The sequence below is a fragment of the Mugil cephalus genome, chromosome 5 (genome assembly GCF_022458985.1).
Source record: "Mugil cephalus isolate CIBA_MC_2020 chromosome 5, CIBA_Mcephalus_1.1, whole genome shotgun sequence".
Taxonomy (NCBI): domain Eukaryota; kingdom Metazoa; phylum Chordata; class Actinopteri; order Mugiliformes; family Mugilidae; genus Mugil; species Mugil cephalus.
In genome coordinates, this window is record NC_061774.1 from 20,693,826 (window position 1) to 20,717,643 (window position 23,818).

General features: G+C 40.4%; 2 protein-coding genes and 1 long non-coding RNA gene across 3 annotated transcripts; 2 read left to right on the top strand and 1 right to left on the bottom strand.

Annotated features, from left to right (window-relative positions):
• Window positions 1–881: 881 nt before the first annotated feature.
• Window positions 882–5,571, top strand: commd5 (COMM domain containing 5). Its single transcript, XM_047584851.1, has 7 exons — window positions 882–1,131; window positions 1,457–1,617; window positions 1,732–1,760; window positions 1,859–1,909; window positions 2,060–2,155; window positions 2,846–2,921; window positions 4,629–5,571. The coding sequence occupies exons 1-7, from the start codon at window positions 1,011–1,013 to the stop codon at window positions 4,728–4,730; spliced, it is 636 nt and encodes a 211-aa protein (XP_047440807.1). The 5' UTR covers window positions 882–1,010; the 3' UTR covers window positions 4,731–5,571.
• Window positions 3,931–18,550, bottom strand: LOC125007917. Its single transcript, XR_007112819.1, has 2 exons — window positions 18,414–18,550; window positions 3,931–4,694 (listed from the first exon to the last, which is right to left on the bottom strand). It is a non-coding gene; the product is annotated as an uncharacterized LOC125007917 (long non-coding RNA).
• On the top strand, window positions 10,810–22,846 carry LOC125007915 (LON peptidase N-terminal domain and RING finger protein 3-like). Its single transcript, XM_047584850.1, has 12 exons — window positions 10,810–11,696; window positions 14,035–14,153; window positions 14,269–14,391; window positions 14,902–15,018; window positions 15,111–15,303; window positions 15,390–15,462; window positions 15,819–15,933; window positions 16,122–16,243; window positions 16,709–16,867; window positions 16,963–17,125; window positions 17,238–17,387; window positions 18,447–22,846. Exons 1-12 carry the CDS (start codon window positions 10,913–10,915, stop codon window positions 18,603–18,605), a joined length of 2,277 nt encoding a protein of 758 aa, XP_047440806.1. The 5' UTR covers window positions 10,810–10,912; the 3' UTR covers window positions 18,606–22,846.
• Window positions 22,847–23,818: the final 972 nt, after the last annotated feature.

Sequence of the window (23,818 nt, forward strand, 5' to 3'; positions counted from 1 at the left end):
TACATAAGGCATTGCCACAGACAACTGGGAAAATGTGGTGTATATTATACTTCCTAGCTTCCTCTAATTTGCAATTATTTTGTCCCTGGCCAGGATTTTAAACACAAAACAACTATTACAACAGTACAGTAAAACTATTTACACACAAAACAAAGCTTTAAAAAAAATGATGAGGTTTACATCAAACAGCAGACAGCAATGTGCCTACATTGCACTTATTTTTTTTAAAGAAGAAAGTTCACACATTTATTTATTTATTTGACTGTGAAAAGGCTGCTGAAGGAATGGTATATTGTAGATGAAAGAGATTTTATCATCCATTTTATATTCATATATATATATTATATTTTTTAATATATTATTACCTTAAACACCTGACCTCAAGCTGCTGAAGTAAATTTAATTGTAACTTGTGTCTAATAACAATTAAAGTCTTTATTTATTCTACATGCTCTTCTTCAGACTTGTTTGTAGAGGAGCATGTATCTCGAAACGTCACTGGTATTGGTGGATGTCGTAAATAAATGCATTTAAAGAGGGAGCCCTAGTTTACAGACTCACCTTGGATGTGCATGGCTGTTCTGCTCTCTGTTGGCTTATTTTTCTTCAGACATTTCATTTTTAAAAGGATAGTTTGTTAAATGTACACTAAAACAAATGGGGGAAAATAGGGTTGATTATAGGTTATTATTCTGTTATCTTACTGGTCTGGTCCGCTTGAGTTCAAACTGGGATGTACGTGGCACCCGAAATGAGTTTGACACCCTGCTATAGACGATACCAAATAAAGAGCCGAAAGAGTCGACTCTCGGAACGAGCTGAACTTCCCATCACTACTAAGCTGTCACCGCGAGACTCCCGTGAGAAAAGCGAGAGCGTCATGTGACGCGAACGCGGAAGTGGTGACATAAACACAAAACTGGCACTGAAGACGAGAATCAAAAACACGCATTTACTTCATTTTTAATTTTTTTAATTTTGCTGTCTGACGTTTTTTTTTTCGGTTGGTAATGTCGACGAGCCACGTTAAAGACCCCAGCTTTCTAGGAGGAAGAATACCTCCAGAAATCGAGTCGCTGTCGAAAAACCTGAAGGATGTGGATCACGAGCTGTTCAGAAAAATACTGAAAGGTAGATTAAACTGCTGGTGTGATAGATAACCATCTCCCTGAAACTGCTATCTGAAACCTCTCTCATTATGGACCTGGCTCTATAATGTGTCCATCTGTCTGAATATGTTGCATAAACCATTGGCACGAAACAACAATAATATTTATAGCTGCTCAGTTTGTGATGTTGGCAAACTTGGTGTGAAAGCTTCGTGGTGTTTGCATGAATCTGGTGACCTGCCCATTCTCTCCATTTATGCATGCAGCAATAAACTCATTTTACACTTAAGTACTAGTCCTTGAAGCCAGGGGTGAATTAATGAGCGTGTGAATTGTCCTGTGTGCAGCTTTGGTCAGTGCCCTGGAGGGGAAGGACTGCAGGGAGGTGATGAAGTCCATAGCCGAGAGCTGTGTCGTCCCACAGGAGAGGCTCAGCCACATCATAGCCGGGATGCATCGAGTGCTGTCTGAGGCCATCCGCGTCCCCACATCATTACTTAAACAAGAGGTAAAACCCTGGTAATCTTACACCTATACAATGTTTATAGTGACTTCATTAATGTCAAGATGAATATTAAAGTGGAAATGTATGTGTCAACGTGTTGTTTTTGTCCCTGTTCAGGCTTTTAAGGAAGATCTAAGAGAACTGAGGCAAGGCCCATCATTATTATCTCATTATATTATTAGTTTACACTATAGCTTATTCCCAAAATACTTAAATTGTCGTTTCTTTCGTGTCACGTCATTAGGATACCTGAAGACTTCATCACAGATTTCTCCAGTGTGGTTTTTGGAAATCGGTATGTTGAGCTCTCATCTAGTCTACTTGATGTAGCTACGTGCAGTACTGAACTTTCTTCTAAATATATACAATCTGCATTCCAGGACAGTGTTGCATTCAGGTACAGCTTCTTTGTGTTGTGCTACATCCCTCTTCTTTGTATTTTTAGCCGTGCGCTTCTAGAGGCAGCTGCCTCCCAGAACGATCCTCACCTCCCCACACTGGAAGAATTCAAATGGAGAGTGGATGTTACCATTTCTACAAGGTGAGATCACGGGAGGCTGCTATGTAACATATGTGTATAATAAGTTACATACTGGGAAAAGTGAGATATACTGACCCATAAAACATGATATATTCTGTACTGCTCTCTGGTATTATCTTATCTAAATTACTGCGTGGAAGTTTGGTTAAACGCTTACAAAAGCAACCTACAAACAATATGCACACTGCAAAAAAGAGCCATCAGGATCATAAATAACGTGGGAACCCCGGGAAAACACCAACAAACAGTTAATTAAAGTCACATGCAGTTAAATTTAGGGATTTGGTGGAATTCAAAGTGAGAAATAATCTACTTCCTAACAATATACAAAACACGTTCATGGACATAGAGGAGGGTTATGATCTCAGAGGGAATTTAAACTTTAAAACATCACTGTTTTCACACAACAAATAAAAGCATGTGCACATCTGTTCATCCCACTCCTTTTCAAACATTACCAGTAATTTGTGTTACTTATTGGATGTGCTTTGATTTTTCTGTCTTTTGTTTCTTTTTCAATTGTATATGCATTTGCATAATTTCTTTTCTTTCGAATGTTTGAAATAAATACTTAAAACCAAGCTAAATAAACTAAACTAAACAATTTGCATACACAGGAAATCCAGAGAGACATCATTTGACTGACCAGTATCAAATTAACCAAGTGTGTATCTTTGTCTGTCCACCCAGCTCTTTGGCCAGAGCGCTGCAGCCCTCTGTTCTCATGCAGATGAAGCTATCGGACGGGAGGTTTCACCGCTTCGAGGTACCTTATCGGCTGACATGTAAATGCTCTTATGCTGCTGGTGGTCTGGAATCGTTTGCTTAGTTCCCTTTTTTTATTACCAGCTCTGAATTATATAAATATAGGTCAGCACGAGTCCTAAGTCCTTTAATAAAAAGGGTTCAGTCGTGATGATTGCATTCCATCATAGCTATTGTTAGAATACAAACACAAATCCAACAAGCACATTAAGCCGAACACACAGTCTCAAAAGTTACTGGGTAAATATTACACTTCATCCATCCATGTATTTTATGTTAAAAATAAATACAAATAATTGTTTCAGAAACAGGTAGATTTCCTGTGGATGTTTATTTTGTCGACATGACCAGTGCTGGTTTGTATTTCCAGTTTATCTACAGCCACGGTGTTAGAGAGGTCTGTTATTACTCACCGCGCTAATTCAGGATTCAGAGCCTGATTCAATTGTTACCTAATGAGATCACAGTGGAAAACTGGTGTAACATTTATTAGTGTTGACGCCGTTGTTTTTTCTGTTAATCTGTTTCTGCTTGCTCCACGTATTGTATGAACCGTCCCTGTCTTTTAGTTTTAGTGGTCTCAGACCCACTATGATCCTGATAAACATGTTTGCTAGTCATAGGGGCAGGAACAGCAATTAGTAGGGAGTGACGAATGGCCGAGCCGACAGGAAGCGAGAAGCTCAGCAGCAAATTAGTGAGAGACCATGCTCAGCAGGGGGCGCCATACTCCACACCTGACTCGTATCACGCTATAGCTTCTGTATTAGAGAGTTCAGTTAACGAATGTGGACAGAAGCAGGAGGGCGGACTCCTACTATAGATGACACTCTAACTAGCGCGGTGGTTACGTAATCAGATTAAAGCGGAATTAGAAGATTAGAAGCAACATCATCCAATGGGTATATTCCACTGATGGGCGTATCTTACTTCTAGCGGATATTGGGCTTTTTAGGAACAGTCACTTCTTAGAACTGAAGAGATGACGAAAGACACACAGAAGAGGGGACTTTGCCTTCTTTGTCTGTTTATTAGCAGATGCGTCTTTTCCATTTCAGCTGCAAACAGTTTAAACACAGGGTCTAGATCAGGCCGCAGGCCAAAAGCTCCCAGGGGGTCGAAAAAATCACTGGTGGATTAGACATTTTAAATATTGATTTTAAATTTTCCCCCACAAATTTAAGTTTCTTTGAATACACATTAACATGAATCCAATATATTTTAGTAATGGGATAAGGAACAGCTTAATATTGAATGCAAAATGATATTAATAGTGTATATTTATAAATAACACAAGGCTGAGTTTAATATAGAACACATTAAGTAGGTCCCTGTGTAATTTCTCCATCAGTTTGGGGCCCTTTGCCTGAAAAAGACCTGTGGTCTAGAGGGACAGAAATTAAAGGGGTTATAACTAATAATAATAAAAACTTAGACTTAAACTTAGACAAACTTTAATGATAAACTAGGGAGATTACTTTGTCACCACAGCTTTGTGTAATATTAACATAAACACAAGAAAGATAAAATGAGATTAAAGTAAAATAAAAATAAAAAGTGTAATCAAAACAAAAACCCAGCCCACGTTTGACAGAAGGTTTAGGATGCATTAGTTTCGGATTGCAGTTGTTTTTCTAGCAGCGCACTAGTCATTTTCTTGCCTGACGCCTTGTGTGACGTGAATTGTCGTCGTCTCTTCCTTGTCCAGGTGCCCGTGTCTAAATTCCACGAGCTCCGTTACAACGTGGCTTTGATCCTCAAAGAGATGAACGACCTGGAGAAGAGGAGCATTCTCAAGATCCAGGACTGACGAACCGTTAATATCGTTGTTATTTCACTGTCACCTCTGCTTGGTCTTTCAGATCCAGTGGAGGTTTTTTTGTACATTATTAGTCATTTGTAACGCAGTATTATCATGAAAGGTAGTAACAACGATCTTACGCTCTGAGGGTGTTGGCATCCAACGTGCTCGACTGTTGACGGAGAGTAAAAAGATAAGCTGTAATTCCTTGTATTTAAAATCATTTTCTGCCTGTAAATGATTCCAGATGTGATTACCAGAGGCCACCTCTCTTTCTTTTCTTTTCCGTCTTTGTCCTTGCTTTCCCTTTTTACCTCGGCTGACCGGCTCATTGCTATGCGACAGTTGTTGTTTTGTTCTTGCCTTAGCGTTCGGCCGCTAATCTTTCATCTGCACATTTCCGCTTTCTTGTTCGGCAGCTTCGTGTCTGCTTCTTCTCCTCAGCACTGATATATTTTTTTTTATTCATCAGCCACTTGTAATAGATCCCATGTGCCTTGATGTCTCGTATCCACCTGCGTATATTAACGTTTGAGTTTGTAAGGACATTTGAGACACCTGCAGAGTCTCCATTGTGCCAAAATACAAACTCAGCTGTCCTCCTCGCTAATTTGACTGGTGTCATGTGATGAGCCCTCTTGAGACGTTGAGATTGAACATTTTGTTCACCCGCCTCTGAAACACGTTGAGAACGAACAACTTATTATTTTTTTTATATAAATCAGACTGAACAATTTAAAAAGTGAAATGATATTTTTCCTTATGTTATGTATGTGTTTTCCACAGTAACACCAAGATTCTGTCTTTTTAAACACGTTTCTGCATTAAAATCTGTCACTGTGTCGCTATATTTGCCGATAATAGATGTTTTGTTCAGTTTCTTTACAGTGTTGGAGAAATCACCATTCATATGGTTCTCAATACCTGTAGTTAGAACAGCGACATCACAGACTTTCTGGAAGAACATTCATTTTATGTAGCGGCTTGTCCTCTGGAGGGGGACTTGAACCTGTCCCAGCCGTCATTGGGACGAGAGGCGGGGTAAACCCTGGACAGTAGTGATGTTCGATACCACAGATTTCCTTTTCAATCTGATACTAAGTAAAATTCAGGCTGATGCTTGGTTGTAAACACACACTAATGTGTCTGGTAAACCTAAAAACCTACAAATTTCAAGTCATACCTTCATAAAGAATACAAGACATTGGGGTAATTTATTTATTTATTCTAAACTCATACGTATTTTGGGGTAGTGGCCTCATTTACTATGTAGCTGAGCTAATGCAACAACAGAAAAACCAAACACAATCATACAAAATAGGTGAATCATAAATACTAAACTACTTTTAAATCTAGTTTCCCACATTGACAGAAAAATTATCAAAATAATGAGTTGCCCTATTGATGATCCTATTTCTTTGTAAATGAAGTTATTGAGACCGAAGTATCTCAATAATTATCTGAAATGAAAGTTGGCACACATGTTCATGTGGCCATTATCACAGATCAACACCTTCCTTTAACTCTATCTCAACTCCAACTCATCAGGCATTCGAATTTCAATTTCTCACTTACTTAAATACTTAACTACTCAAACTGTCATTCTCACCACACATACTAAGATGAGTAAGTGTTATCATGCTGAGATGCCCAATATGAAGTAAAGTGAACATGTGAAAAATGACTTTCTGTCAACGTTGTCATTGTGAGGACGACCTCACAGAGCAGATAGTCTCTAAACAGACTAGTTATGTTGTTACTGTATCGTCAGCTCATATATTTAACATCAGGAATCCAGACAAAAATGGCTGATAGTGTTAGCGGGTTTAACTAAATATATTTGGTTGAAAAATAAAAGATGAAAAGATGTCTGATTTAGTCCATAAAATAATGACGTTGTGTATTTGGGGGGTAGATGTCTTTAAAAATGTAATAATATGTTGTTTTTCAGGAAAAAAAAGGAAAATAGTGTGAATTTTACAGTTTAACCCTGATGTTTTGTTGCAGGTCAAATTGACTCATGTAAAACTTCTAAAATTCAGTATTTTTCTGTATGAAACCTCTTCTGCTCATCTTAATGAGTGTCATCTACATATAAAGTGAAAATTAATAAATTCAGGGTCAGTTTGGGTCAATTTGACCCTAAAAGGGGAGTTCTTCTCACGCTAACAAGAAAAAATAAATAAAATAATAAGATTTAAATAAAATTGAACAAAACATCAATGTTGAGTAAAACTAGATATAAAAGACATTTATGCTAATGTTTTTGTTTCTGACACGTTTAGATAATTAAGCTTGACCCAGGAACATCATTGCTGTTCATTAGAAATTAACATAACAGGAGGGTTAAATTGTACTAATTCACCAAAAAATACCATTTAAACATATACATCCAGCCCTTCTCTGCTGAACCTGCGTGATAATACTGCCTTTAAACCAGTACCTTTCATGATTCACATACAGGTGCTGCTTTTTGTACATTTTCACTGAAAAATACCAAAGTAACAACGTTGTTAATCTACAATATAAACTTTTTTCTGCTAAGATTTCTTAAAAACTGTAGAATTTGTAAATTATCATTGTTTAAACCTAATATTTGTTAGTTGTCTTGTAACGTTGTTCCACATTTTAACCTTTTAATGTTTATTTTTGCTCTTAATACAACAGATTTATGTTTTACAGTGTTAAAACTGGCCACGTGTTTAATACCTAGTAAATTAATTTGAGAAGATGTAAAGAAAGGGGAAAAAACAAGCTCTACACAACAAGTAAAATGTCTACGGTAACCAAAAACATCTATTTAATTAGTATTTTACGTATTGCATGATTAAAACTCTGTGGATTGTTTTCACGTGAAAGTTGAAAACATCACTGACGTTTGTTTCTAACTGAATGAGGTTTCCATGCTGGTAAAAGGACATAGTTATTCTTATAAAGTTAACAAATTTCAAACTGATATTGGTCCTAAGTCTTGGTGAGTATGTACAAGTGAAGTCCTTCACCGTGACATCATCACACAAATATCCTTCTGTCTCCGCAGCCAAGTAAGACCTTGTATAATAGCGCGCTGGGGTGACTTTGGGGATAACTGATTGTCCCAGCCCAGTATACAACGTCCAGACAGTCTGCGCTGGAAGACCTTCCCAGACTGCAGAGCTGGCCTATTTAGTGGCACACACAACAAAAATGTCAAGGTGTGAAGGAATAAGAGGATCGCCGGCTGTGTTGTGCTTGCGTAATGCGGAGTCCTCATTTCCATATATGCCAGTCCGTCTGTTAATACATGTGGGCCAGTCGGCCTCTGTCTCCTGAGGTGGACACGGGAGTCAGCACTCGTGTCTGTGTGTGGGATTGAGTTCACGGGCTAGACCGGCCGACCTATATTATCAGCGGCGGCAGCGGCGGCGGCTACTACTGCGATGGACACCGAGTAACTGACTAGCTCATAATTCCCCCCCCCCCCCCCCCTCCACACACGCTCCAGACTCCACTTTGGCAAATAGGTTTTAGGTTTGGGAAGTGCAGTAAATACCGGTGATAGGTTTCCGGTGATGCTAATAATACCCGGTATAGGCTAGTATCCGAACAATCCCTTAAACACGGTCATTAACTCTAACCTTCGCCACATGCTTCTAATTCTAGTCTTAGTTAACTCTGAATTACTTTGTTACGCGATAATGCGAAACTGTGGTCAAACAGTGGACACGTTTCCAAAAAAAAAACAAAAAAAAAAACTGACTTAATCATTTATTTACATTTTGCATTATATGCATCTTTTTATACTTTTTATTTTTTTAGGCATTTGGGTGGATGGCTAAATCTCTTGAATCACTATAAATATCTATCTAAAACATAGGTTTTTAACAGGGGGGTCCGCGACCCCTAGGGGGGCTGTGGAGGTACTGCAGGGGGTGGGGTCGCAAAATCTTTGGTTGATTAGAAAATAGTTTTATATATTTTTTTTAATTCCCCCCCGCAAATTTAAAGTTCTTTAAATACATGTTAACATGAATCCAACATATTTTAGTAAAGGGTTAATATATAGCTTAACATTGAGTGAAAAATTATAATAATGCTTTTATTTATTATTTATGAATAGCACTGGTTTAATATATAGGATGCATATACCTTTTGATGTTCGAGTTCAAATACCAAATATTTCAAAAAGGTATTTTCTATTTATACGATCTAACTAATCACTGCATCCTTGATTATTTTGAGACATTCGGCTTGTATTTTTTATTTTTATTTTTTATTTTTTGGCCTGTGACTCCCAGTTATGGTTGTATTTTTGGTTATGGTTTTTATTTTTAATTAAAATTTAAATCACAACATATATATATATATATATATATATATATAATCACATATATATATATATATATATATATATATATATATATATATATACATAAAGAAAGTTTACTGGCCACACACTAATGGTCATTGCCGACAAAGACAAGTTGCAGCTGGAAACCTCTGTGACAAAGGATGAGCTTAAATAATTTTACAATCACGCTCTTACAGTCAAGAACAATAACTTTTACGAGCGGTGAATCAGAGCAGTAATTTTTCATTGTAACGTGAATGTCAGTTATATCACGCCATGGTCTGATCTCACCATAACGCCATCACTGGTGCGCCAAGTGAGGCGTGATATTGTCGTTATGCAAACCTTTTTTTATGTAGCGATGAGTGACTGGCTAAACCTCAGAGCTCTGGTGAACTGTCACGGTTATCAAACCGAGGCTGCGTCAAACAGAAAGATGACACAAGACGGTCTGTTCTGTGTGAATCACTGATTTGTTTGTTTTCAGATGTAAAATCTTTGAGAGGGAGCCGAGCAGGTTTACCTTCCAGGAGCTGGGTTTAATCCTAGTAAATATAAACCACTATATGTAAACTCACATGGCCGTTGCCATAACGCTGTGGAGGCATTGCCATATTAAGTGAAAAACCGCGTCCATAAAATAAGGATTTATCTTATCACAAGCGGCAAGTTGCTGATAACGCATTGTGTAAAATGGGGATGGGTTCACTGTTTTACCATTTATAGTCATTTACAAATGGATTTTCAAATCTTTATCAAAAATGGAAAAATATTTCAGACATAAACTGACCAGGCATAACATTATGACCCCCTTCCTAATATTGTGTTGGTCTTTCTTGTGTCTCTAAATCAGCTGTGACTCATCAGTGAATGGACATGTGTCTTCTTCTGAGGGTGTCCTGTGGTGTCTGGTAGCAGAATGTTGTTAGTGGGGGGACTTTTAGGTCTTATGGGCTGAGGGGGAATCATCCCACAGATACTACTACTACTGAATTTGGAGGCTGTTTTTTTTTTTTTTTTTTAAGTTATTCCTAACCCATTTTTGTGTGTTCCTGCTGTGTCATTGCTATGGGGTGTGGTGGGTGCATGGTCTGGTCTGGTCTAGGTGGGTGGCACATGTCTAAGTAACATCCGCATGAATGAATGCCAGGTCAAAAAGTTTCCCAGCAGAACACTGCATTGTCGCAAGACGATGGACAATGTTATTTACTTCTCCTGTCACTGGTTTTAATGTAATGGCTGATCGGTGTACGTAGTAGTTTTCGGGGTCAGTTTGAAAAGTGCTGGTCTGTTACTAGGTTTTGTACTATTTAATTCAGACACCCATAAATATATTATTATTATTATTATTATTATTATTATGACGTGATATAAACTGGACTATAACGGGCTGACTTTGAGACTTTTCATTATATGGGTCACATTACATACCTGGAATGACTTTCAGACAAGTAATACTCTTATTATATGTTGTCATTACGAGGGGAAGCTTACAACCGGCTGGGACCTCTGGAGCACCCCCCCCACCCGGGGTCCCACACTGACCCGTCACTGTTTACTGGAATCCCGCATGGGGGTCAGACAGCCTCCCGGCCCCTGGCCCCGACACCGAATCTGTTACATGGCAGATTGTTTTGTAACACTTTTTCTAAACTCGACCAATGAGAACAACTGACCGGCGTCACGTGACAAAACTTTTACGTAACTGTTTTTTTTTTTTTTTTTTTTTTTTTTTCCTCCCCTTGCCCCATTGAGAATAATATCGCCACTTCCCGGACTGGACTGTGCACATGAGGTGATATTAGTCTCAGCTGAGGACGTGAATGGCATCCGGGCCAGAGACGAGACATGTTCCACACAGATGAGACCACTGATGACTCCCATCCCTCGGCTCTGTATGGACACGGAGAGTGAGAGCATGCTGCATCTGGCAGCGGAGGCTTTCCAGTCGAAAAACTTCGACCTGGCTGCGGATATCTACGAGTGCCAGCTGGCGTGCCTCGGAGATCCGGGGAGCCGCCAGGAGCTGATGGTGAAGCGGGCCGACGCGCTCGCGTTCGGCGGCAAATTCACGGAAGCTTTCGACGTGTACCGGCAAGCCTCGGAGATAGAGAGACTGAGACCCGTTCACCTGGCCAACCTCATAGGGTACCTGTCTGGTAGCATCGGAAGGCGAGACGGGGGAGAGAGGCAGCGCAGCGGCAGCGGCAGCGGCGGCGGCTGCGGCGGCGGCACCAGCCCGAGGAGAGGGGAGGACGCAGGGGCCGGGGCCGCGGCTGAGGCGGCTCTGTGCCCCGGCGTGTGCGCCACGGGCTGCGGGTCGGAGGACGACTTCTCCTGCCGGATATGCCTGAGCTTTCTGTTCGAGCCCGTGACCCTGCCGTGCGGCCACTGCTTTTGCAAGAAGTGTCTGGAGCGGGAGAGGAAGGAGAAAGGGCGCACGGTGGTGTGCAGGGAGTGCGGGGACAGCTCCAGGGTGGCCGACGTCCAGAGCTACAGGGTGAACGTGGTCCTCAGCAACCTGCTGGCCAAGTGGTTCCCCAGCCTGTACCAGGCCGGCCGGCTGAGGCGAGAGGGCAACGGGCTGTACGCAGAGAGGAGGATGGAGGCTGCTCTGGAGAAATACAACCAAGCCATACAGATAGGTAGGACACTTTATTTTACTACTAAAGTTATACTTAAAACATTTAAACCACTGTATGTGTGTAATATATCACATGTAGTAGCAAAAGCTGTAATAATTCCACACAGCACACAAGTTAAAATGTAGATATCAGTGATTAAAATCAAGTCAGTGGGAGCTTGAATGAATTTACAGTAATTTCAACCCCCTAATTTCTTCCCGTGTCTTGTGATGGACTTATTGTGAAACCACAGTAAAATAACAAGGGGCGGTTTTAAAACGGGGTATGTAATAAGTTTCATAAGTGTGTCATATAGTCTGTGACGGGCGCACGGTGCTGCCGGAGAGCTGCCACTCTGCTGGCATCTGAGGGCCACAACTCCATGTGTTGGATAACAGGGTTATGTAGGCTGGGCTAGTGGACCAAACATTGCGTAAGCACCTAAGCCCTCCCCCCTCAACTCCCTCATTGTGTAACGCCAGACAAACCTTTCAAGCAAATGTGGGTCAAGGATACTATTGCAGGTCACCACTAGGTAATCTGACGCCAGCGGCACGATACTGGATGTTTTATGTGAGGTGAACAGTGATCAGGGCTGAAGTCATCGCACATGTATTCACTAGATAAGTGCACACTTAGAAGATAATAGCCTAAATACTTAGTAATACTTAGAAGACAATGTATAATGGATTCCTCTGGATTTCTCTGCGTTATGTGGCTGAAGTTGACCCATATCAAAACTAGTTATAAAAGCAGTGAATGCAGCTCAAGTTTGGGATACTCGGCTTGACCTCATTTGACTCAACAGCTCAGGGCCGCTGCTGCTGCTGCAGCTCCCCCCCACACCACGGGCCTGGTTGTGTAAGCAGAAAGCTAGGTTACCGGCCTCACTGGAAGTTGACTCCTTTGAGAGGTGAATCATAGCTAACTTTGCAGATCGTCTGACATCTGACACCGGTTTGAATCCGTCCCACCGACGTAGACATTTATCTCCCAGCTGCTCCAGTTGAGCTGATAGGAGGCCGGCGTTGTTTTGCCTGCGTTAGTCAGAGCGGTTCTTCACGCCTAAAGAGGTGTTGTGATAACGATTAAATGACTCACTCTGAACGCCTAACCTCTGGCTTAACTAAACAATTTGTGAACAACCAGTTTTTAGAGCTGCATCTCAGCAAAGTAAACTTGACTTACTAACCTACTTTTATTTAATGACATTTTAGGGCTTTTAAAGAAAGTCCACCAGCTCGCATAATAGTTTGTCCTCTCATTTATTTATTTTTTTTGTTAAAGACCGTGTCCTCACCCTCACCTCCTAACTCGTGACAAAGATTTCAGAGTTAATTTTAAAAGTATGCGTGGGTTATAATGAGGCCAAGGCTTGTGTTTAGGTGTGTAGTTGCTCTAATTCAGGACCTTAAGTTGGAATTAGCACAGAGCGAGTTTCTGCGAGTGTAATAAAGCTGATTTCTACATGTGCTAATAAACATTGTACCTGATAATTGCACCCGCTTCCACTGCCTGTGGTTTATCTAAAATAATTTTCTCATGTAAAAGAATCCCTTCCCCTCGGGGCTTCCACTACGCTTCCTGTGAGTGATTTACTACCTGAGCTCGTACAGAAGCCAGGAAAATAGGTCTTTTTCCAAACCATGACGTTGGCATGTTTGCATCGTTATGAAACCTGGAATGTGGGTGACCTTGATAGTGCTGGAATGGTTTTGTAAGGCAGCCATTTTTTTTTTTTCATAACATGCTTTGTGATGTGTGATCCGCTGGAAACATTCCTTCTGTGATTTAACTCGAGAGTTTATGTCACTAGAAAATTCAGCCTTTAAGGCATTTGAGGGGGAGGGGGAAATTGACTATAAATTCTGTATGAGGTTGTGTAACAGTGTATGTTAATGTTTTGGTTATGTATTTTTTTAATATATAACATGTTGGAAATAATAAAATAAAATAAACAGGTTAATATGAAATGCAAAATAATAATAATAATGTAGATTTCAGGTGCTTGGCCTGAAAAACATTTAAAACCCCTGTGATACTTTTTTAATGTTCTTATATTGACAATAAACCTATAAATGTTTCCCAGCTTTACTATTCTACTTATATACTACTGTAAAACTATATAAGACGTTTAATTTAACATTAACTAAGATAAGATAAGATAAGATAAGATAAGATATACAATAGAGAATAGCAATGCCTCTACTCTATATGTCATTGTCTAGTGAATATTGTGTTTCTAAATTCTGCTTGTAAGCATTTTGAATTGAATTTAACTATATATATATAAAGATTAATAATAGGGGAGAGAAGTTGCCCTATTCTTATCAGCTGTTCCCGCTGTTCTCCTCCTCAGCACCGATGGACCACATACTGTTCAGCAACCGCTCCCAGATCCACTCCAGTCTGAAACAGTACGAAAAGGCTCTGAGAGACGCTGAGGTGGCCTGCAGACTCATGCCGCACTGGTCCAAGGTATGACCGAGAGGTTAATAGATGGTGTTTATTAGTTTTATTATTACAAAGTAAAGTGTGAAGAACTTCCATCTGGGATATAAAGTAATAAATGTCCTCCTTTCCTGTACGTAAGGGTCATTTCCGTAAGGCCCAGGCCCTGGTGTCGCTGGGCAGGACGGAAGAGGCTCTGAGGGAGTACCTGGTCTGCCTGTCCATTGAGCCGGACTGCAGACTGGCTCAGACTGAGGCTCACAAGGTAAGCGAGGTTTTATTTCCCCTTGTCTTAACCTCCTGAGACCCAGAGTTTAGTTTGCAGTGCATTTTTAACTTCTCCAAGATATTTAGGATGAGTAGAATGATAAAAACAGGATTGCAAACAATGAAGTCCCAACGTCCTCAAACAAGTACTTGCTAATTAGCAACGCTGAAGCTCGTTATTGATAGAATTTGTTAAATTTGCGCATCATATTAAACTAAAAATTTAAAAAAGCATAAATAAATAAACAAGTTTCAACCATAAAACCTGATTATGAGGTTTTGCACCTTGTCCACTTTTGCTTGACTATAGAATGAATAAATGTATTGACCCTTTGCTACCACTAGATTTCAGACAAAACATACGAAGCTGCAATAAATTCGATGAGGACGCAGGGTCTCAGGAGGTTAAAGAAGACGTGACCCTCACATTGGGAGTCGTTAATAAATGCACACCATCCATCGTAAGCAGGGAGACTAATCACTCCCTTAACTTGTTGTCTGCCCTCAGCTCCTCAGTGATCTCCTGGGTCCTGTCACAGATCAGGTCCCTGAACACATCTCAGACTACTCCAGCATACTGTCTTCCAGAGCACACATCAAAAACAGCATCAGCGCTGCCTTCCAGGTAACAGATGCTCCACCCCTGCTACTCAGCTCTACTCTCTTTACCTGTATATATAGTTTTATAACTTCTTTCTGTCTGTCTGTGTCTTTCAGAGCCTCCTCCCCGGCTTGTTTTCTTCAGAGTGCAGTCTCGCCTCCATTCTCCCTCCACCTGAGAACTCGGAGGGGAGTCAGGGAAGGCCGCAAATCCTCGACCACTGCTTACTCCTCAAGCGGAAACGAAGGAGCACGGAAGAAGAGGTGGAGGGCGGACTTTTGGAGGGGAGTCACAAGAGATCCAAGCCTGGTGAGTTCACGCAGCCGCGCACAGACACACGCTACAATCGGCGGCTTTCGCCTCGTATTCATAGTGCGACATCTTCTCCTTTTTAGAGCCTGATTCTTCGAGCGCTGCTGTTGACAACCTCCTGGATCCGTCAGATCTGGAGTGCTCTCTGTGTATGAGGTGAGATTCATTCAAATTAGAGCTTGATTTATACAGCATTACTCTGCTCTGCAACATGACTTGGCCTAAAAAAAAAAAAAAAAAAAAAAACTCAAAGCGCGTCCCGACTAGAATAGATGGAATTTTCCCAGCAATACATCATGGACTAACTCAGCTGACAGTTGTGTAATGCGTCATAAACATCAGGCTTTAGTGAAATAACGTCATGAACCAGATAAGTTTCCAGCAGCCTGTGTGGGCGTGCGTTGGGTGAGGGCAGATTGCAGCTGTGTAAAATCTCACACAGTGTGTACCTTGCACTTTTTTTTTGATTAATGCTTTTGTGTGCGTTTCCCCCCCTCCTCCCCGTCGTCTAGACTCTTCTACGAGCCGGTGACCACGCCGTGCGGCCACACTTTCTGTCTTCGGTGTCTGGAGAGATGTCTGGACCACAACCCCAAGTGTCCACTCTGTAAAGAAGAGCTGTCAGAGGTAGGTCGTTGCAAATGCCTCACTGGGCCGTGAGGCGTCACACAGTCTCATCCAGGCTGAATCCAGTGATGCTTCTTGCTCCTCTTGTCATTGCTCTGGTTTACGTAACCGAACGGCCATTAATGGTCAACTCTGTTTCCTACGTGCTCCAGCTTGTGTATTTATTCAGCGTCTCCGTCTCTTTCCAGTACCTGGTCCAGAGGCAGTACTGTAAGACAGTATTTATGGAGAACCTGATATCGAAGTATCTTCCCTCTGAGCTCATGGAAAGACAGAAGATCCACCAGGATGAAATGGCCGAGCTCTCCAAGTAAGTGTCCAGTCCACCCCTCTTGTCTTCCCCACTGTCTTGCTCGTCTGGTCTATTTTTGTCTGTTTTGTCTAATAGCAACGTAAGTCACTGCCCGCCTCCCCCCTCCCCTCCCCTCCCCTGCTGTTTGACCCACTGACCTACAGTAGAGGATATGAGACAGATGTCTGTCTGACACAGTGACCTCTTAGCGTGCGTCACTTCAGGCATTAAGTATCACTTTGACGGAGGCTCATGCAAACTTGTGCCTTAAATAAATAACAACTCTTAAGCCGGAGCTGATCCACTCTCACTGTGTTTTCTTTCTTTCTTTCTTTCTTTTTTTTTCAAGCATTTGGAAACTGTAGCAGCTTTAGCTTGCTGTTAAAGTCGAATTTCCGTTCCTCATTTTCCGTTTCATTCAGAAGATTTTCTTCGTGACTCAAACACATTGTTCTTTCTTTTTCTTTTTTTTTCTTTCTTTAGCCTCAACAAGAATGTGCCTATATTCGTGTGCACCATGGCCTTCCCCACTGTGCCGTGCCCCCTCCATATCTTCGAGCCCTGCTACAGGCTGATGATACGCCGGTGCATGGAGACGGGAACCAACTGCTTTGGCATGTGTCTCGGAGACAACCTCAAAGGGTCAGTCCAACGTTGGCGATTCTAAATTTTTTGTGTTTGAGCGTCTGGAGTTTGAATCCGGGTAAATGTAACGCTGCCTTTATTCCCGCGTCCAGATTCGCTGACTACGGCTGTCTGCTGGAGATCCGCGACGTCAAGTTCTTCTCCGACGGCCGCTCGGTGGTGGACACGATCGGCAGACGGAGGTTTAAAGTCATTCAGCACAGCGAGAGGGACGGGTACAACACGGCTGATATAGAATACCTGGAAGACGTTAAGGTGGGAGTTGTGAGGAATATGGAGGTGGAGACGGGGAGATCATAGTCACAGTATGATGCGGACGTGGTAATTAGATGTTGTAGCTCAAAGGTGTGTGCGTTCGTGTGTGCAGGTGGAAGGTGCAGCAGAGCAGGAGCTGCAGTCTCTGCACGACACCGTGTACGACCAAGCCCTGGTTTGGGTCAACTCCCTGAAAGCTGAGCAGAAGGAACGCATTGAAGGACACTTTGGACCCATGCCTGAGAAAGACTCTGAACTCCAGGTAAACACTCTTCACTCTTCATTGTCTAATGGTTAATGTTTCATTGTAGGTTTTCATTTAAAGGGACAATGGGACGTTTTTCAGAATACTATCATTGGTTTCATTGGTTCAAATATTGATATTGTATAACCCATTATTGAGGCCCTGATAGGGGATTGTGCTACCTGTTCACTCACTGTGTCTGGGGCAGATATTCTGGAAACGTGTAAAACCAGCATGGTCCTTCATGCAAATTATTTTAAACGCTCTCCTCTGTGTGCATGTGAAATCAAACTTGTATTACCGTATTTCCTCTAATAGTGGCCATTATTCAATTAACAGTAAATAACAATAAATAAAGGCAGGATGCGCTGGTAGTCAGCCAGTTATAGATGTAATTGTTTCATGTGTTTATTGTAACATTTTAAACCTTTCTCACTATCCCCAAAAAATGGACCCTGGTTATTCATGTTCGGTAAATGGTAGGGAAACTTTAAAATAAAATACGTACCGATATTAAACAAAGGGAATTATAAGTAAAGGCGTCCCTCTAATAAAAGCCTACCTCCAATATTAACCCCGGCCGCTATTAGAGGAAATACGGTATTAGCTATTGACGCTAATAGCTAGTTTCTTTTGGGGCAACTTGTTTGCGATTCTTTCTAGTTATTTGTTCAGTCACACACAAGTGCTTAAAATGATTCATTTGGAAAGATGCTTGTGCTGTTTTCGTGCTGTTATTAATCTCTACTACAAAGATGCAACACGATCAGTGTCACTGTTGCTATGCAAATGCCCAACAACTGCGTCACCTTGGACACTGTTTTACTTTTGTACATTTGCTCATAATGCTAATTCTGTATTTTTTTTTTATTACGCTGTTCATTTTATTTTACTAGATAATATCTTAATTTTATTTTCATCTCAGCTAATTTCATTTTATTTTTCTTGTTTTTAATTGTGTTACTTTCATGCGCAACCAAATAATTTCCCCCGTGCATCATTAAAGTCTCTCCGAGTCTAACAAGTTTATAACAAGCTTCTCACCATGTGTCCTCCTCCTGTTGCGTGTCCTTGCAGGCCAGTCCTAACGGTCCCTCATGGTGTTGGTGGTTGCTAGCCGTTCTTCCTTTAGAGGGCCGGGCCCAGCTCCCGTTCCTGGCCCTCACCTCTCTGAAAGATCGTCTCAGCGGCATCCGCAAAGTGCTGCTCTTCATGGCGCAGAACAGGCACCGGTGATGTAGAGATCCCAGTACCCAGCTTTTCCTGCTCTCACTCCACTCCACTCCAGAGCAGCAGTTGACCTGTTGTTCTCACTTCTGATGCACAAGGAACGGATGTCGTCGCAGCTTTAGCTGTTGTAGCATCGATCTCATCCGCACGCTGACAGCAAACAAAGAAAATGTAGATCTGGTGAAACAGATAACTTCCATTCATCACGTTGTCGCCACAGTGGACAGGAAGAGCAAACCGCCCTGACCTGCACACTGAAGCTGCAACCAGATAGGAGAAGAATCCCATAAATTGTCATGGCAATTTAGAAGTGTGTCTAGATGTGGGTTTTGAAGCGAATCATTATGCTCCGTTACAACGTTGTATGTCACTGTAATAATGCTAATACGCACAGGATTTAATGGTTTTTTTTTTTGTTTTTGTTTTGTCTAGCTTTTGTGCAGCAGTGAGCTGTGTCTAAAATGTCTTCAAACTTCAGAAAATCTAAAAACAGTTTGCATTATTAAAAAAAAAAAAAGTGAGCTTCCTGTCTGAAAAAGCTTAAAAGCAAAAGTTCAGAAGCGTACATGGTAACTGCCATTAATTCAACTAATACTGCGTGTCTTTAAATGTGCATATAAATCCTTCAAGAGACCAAACAATAAATCTGCCTTTGTGGGTAAATGCACTCAGTAATGTTGATTGAATAATAATAACAAGAAGAATTGTAAGGATTAAATGTGCATTTTTCATCCGTTGATTGAAAACCCATTTATAGATAAAGTTCCCACCTGAATTGTATGTTGCAATAATTAGTTTGGACATCCATCCTGTCTTCCTTCCTTCCTTCCTTCCTTCCTTCCTTCCTTAGCTTCCAACCCAATTAACAGTGGACTGAACCTTTATACTGGCGTGCTCTTAGGCTCTTTTGTGTGTTTTATTATTCAACCATTTCTTATGTTCTGGATTTTTTTTTCTTTTTTTTGTTCAAATTTATTTATTTAGTCATTATTTATGCATGCAGTGACATTGTTTACATTTAACAGAGAGAGAGGGAGAGAGATGCTGAGCTGCTCACGGTCCAAAGGCTTTTTTTTTTTGTTGTTGTTTTTTTTAATTTATTTATCGTCACTTTACATCTAACCCCATTTCTGAGTTGATGTCTCTCCCTAATGCCATCCAATACACATGAAGATAATATGGCTACTCCCTGACCTTTTATTTATAGATCACCAGTGACCCAAATCTGTGTATTATTTCTCCCGGCCTGTCATAATTAAAGCTATGCTGACTTTCTTATTTAAGCCGTCAGCAGCCTCTCTCAGATTATCAGCAGCAGGCTCATTCCCGGCAACATTATGTGTATTTATTGGTTATTTATTCTGACTTATTTTGCACTTTTGCTTTTGTTAAGGGAAATAAAGAGTGCAGACAGGCCTCGGGATGCTGCTGTCAGAGTAACAAAGTACTTGGATCACCACAGAATGAAGCTAAATCCTCTGGTGGTTTGAATTACGACGGTGAACGCTCCTGCAAAACATTCATTTGAGAGTGTCAGATCTGCGCTATGAGTAAAGGCCAGTGCCTTCTGTCCACGCACAAGCATTGCGTTGGTCTATTTACATACCTTTAAGCTTCACCTATCCCCCACTTTTGTTTTGTGGAAAATCATTCATTCAAACCCATTTTTTTTTCACGACAGCATAAACAAAAACCAGAGGATGTTTTTAAGAAAAATAGGTTGGAAAGGAAAAAAAAAAAAAAAAAAAAATGTTGAGGCCTTGCTGATGTCTGTGAGGTGACAGTTTTTACGTGGCATAAGCTGAAAAATATTTCTGAGCTTTGCCTTTACAAAAAATCTTTTATTTTATATTCACTTGTTTGATTTTACATGTTTCTATGTGAATCAGGTTTTTGGTATTTTATGATTTTCTTCTCTTGCTGGTGTATTTTGTCTCTCCTTATCTCATCAGTGATAGCAAGGGGAAGTGTCGTTTCATACACGTTTTGTAAAGGGCCAAAAGCGACGTAATGCCGAAAAGTCGGGTACTGACAATAATTTGTTATTGATTGATTCATATTTCGCGTTGTTCATTGCGGAGTCAAACAATAATACCATGTGATTCAGATACGGCATTATAATCTGTTGTGTAATGACCCAAATGTTCTTTCATATTAAATATTGACCCCAGTTCACCAAATGGAACTTGCTTAAAGGTTATGACGAGGTAGCTCTAGCTGGAACAGGAAAAGGGAATAGCCATTCGTCACGTAATCGCACATTCATATCACGATTCTAAAATTACTTCCTAATCTATGTGAAGAAGTTACAGTAAAGGGAAAGAGTGACTTAAAAAGAAAGCATATATGGTATTCCTATTGTTTTTCTTTTCTTTTCTTTTCTTTTTTTTGCTATGTGTAAAATCTTCAGATTAAACAGTAATAGCACCAGTGTTTTAACAGAACCCCCCCCCCAAACAAACTCCAACATGGGCTTTGGTTTAAAACTGATATCTGTGAATTTGTGACAGCATTTGTAGTGCCTTAAGTTGGACTTTTTCCAGTTTCACTTCAATTACCGCTGTGGTAATGATATATCCCACCCTGAACTGTTAGCTAGCTGTATCACCCCCAACAACATCTGTGTGTCAACAACTATTGGTTTTTAACATTTAATATGTTTAGGTGTTGCTGTTATTTTTATTTCATCATTTAAAAATGTTTAAATCCAACAAAACTTCCAAAACAGCATCAACCTTTTTGGGGAAATCTACCTATTTGCGCTAATGCTAACTACGACGCTAACTGTTAGCCTAGCAGCAAGTTAAAACCACAACTTGTAATTTTCCCACATTGTGTTTCACTTAAACAATTTTAAATAAAACAAGCTTTAAAAGTGAGGGTGAGGTAGTTTTGTTTTTTTAATCATGGCAGAGCCAGGCTAGGCGAATCTAAGCTAACCTGCTGCGGCATGTAGCTTCATATTTAGCGCATGAAAACGAAAGCTTCTCACCGGAATCATGGATAGAAAGTATATGATGTTTAATATATAAAATATGTATATTTAATATACATTTTCCAAGAACACGTAAAAGATGTTAATTGGTGCAATCGTGTAACTAAAACAAGCAACTCGGATATTAATAATAATATTTCTCAAATTAATACAGAATCTTTGTCCTTTTTAAAGTAAAGTTAGATTCCAGCTTGACCCTGTTGGGTTTTGCTAAACAGCCCAGATTGTAAGCTATGATACATATGACTACGGCGGCATTTGTCTCGACATATTGAATCCTTAAAGGTCAGGATGGGAAACATGGTATCACTTAACATATTGTAGCACTCTGGGCTCATAAATGTGGTCATGACCACAAACAAACTGGCTCATACCACCCATCACTGTCTCACCACTACAAACAACAATGTAGATGTAGAGGAAACGGGATCTTTTGGATGCGAAGGTCATCCATCTATGCAATAACGACCACTGACATCATCTTCACCTTTAAGAATTCAATCGCTGACCTCCGGAGGAAGCGTTGCTACCTCTGGCAGCCTGTTCAAGCACTTCCAGAAATACTAAGCTTCCTTTTCCTTGTTCTGTTCAGTTTGCATCCTTGTTATATCCGCATGGTGTAATTTGAAAGTCTAAACAATGTTTTATCGTCAGAGTCTCATCAGTATTTTTTCCATTTTGCAATTTGTGCCCATTTTGCTTGTGAGGAGTTCTGTCAATGTGAATTATCTGAAGGAGCACTTAATCGAACTAACCCCATAAAGCCGAGCAGCTTCTTTGGAAAAATCAGTGACATTTTGAAGTAATCTAATAGAAGCGCATCTTACAGCGGTCGTCTGGGGGAACATATGATGCTCAGCGGTGTGTTCAGGGACAATGACGGTAGAATTTTATTTATAGTTTTACTCAGACTTCTAGAAACGTTCATGTCTGAAAACAAATCACCAAGCGCTCCTGACGTTTTCAGATATTTGTTACTACGTAGCCTGCTTCTGTCAAACATTTGTTAACCTCTCCTTCAATACTCCATGGCCTCTAAATGTGTCCAGGAAAATTCGCACAAGATGAATGTACGTGTGTGTCTTGACATCTCTTTTATGTTTTCTGTTCATGTCTTATTTTTTTTTTTTTTTATAGTAAAACTTTAGTATGTATTCATTTTTAAAAGTACCGTTTGAAATTACAACTTGTGAATAAACCAAAAGGTTTGCGTTCTTGATCCCGTTTGGGATTCGGAACAAACTGGAGTGGACACGAGTCTGACGTCTCCCTTTGTTTGGGTTCCTCTGTAGGTTGGTTGGGTTTCTTAGAAAGTAGCAGCTCAGTTTACTTATTACATGACTGAGGTTGTGGTCAATAATTCAAGAGATGAATGACCCGATTGTGTTGCAACTGCTTTCAAAAAACAAGAGTTAATGTGTCTGGCACTTGTTTTCTAATACAACTCCAGTTTCGTAGATTTTTATGTGGGGATATTTAGACATTTTATGTTCGGTTTTCAACTTTTTCCAGGCCAAGTACCCCCAAACTGTTGAAAGATTAAGTAGGGACCCTCTACCCATTATATGTGTTCTATATTAACCTCGGCCTGGTGCTAAATATACATTAATATCAACATTTTTCATTCAATATTAAGCTATTCAAATAATACACAGGTTCAATTATTCATTTTTTTATTTCAAATGTGCAACTGTAGGGTGAAAATTAAGAGATAAAGAAAATAAAACAAAGCGATTCATTTTCGTCTTGGTAGTTGGCTAATGGGAGCGAACGCCACTGTTAGCTTCTCTTCTGCTAATATTGCAGCGTGCTTCTTGATTTTACATGGGCCTGACAGAGTCAGAGTGTAATATGCGGCCTCGTGATTGGCTCAGCAGCGATGGGGGCGGGGCCTACTGTGTACAGAAGGCTTAGCGCTCTGAATGAAACGCTGTTGACACAGCTCCTGTATCTCTGAATGAGTGAAGTGCAAACTGAAAGATAACGTCGTCTGCCTCCATTTATCCCTTTACTAAAATATGTTGGATTCATATTAATGCCTATTTAAAGAAATTTAAATTTGTGGGGGGAAATTAAAAAAAATATATATAAAAATGTCTAATCAACCAAAGATTTTGCGACCCCCATGGGGTCGCGGACCCCCTGTTGAAGATCTATGCTTTAAACCATTACCAAGGAATTTTCAAAGAGAGAGACAAATAGGATTAGATTTGTCATCTGCAAA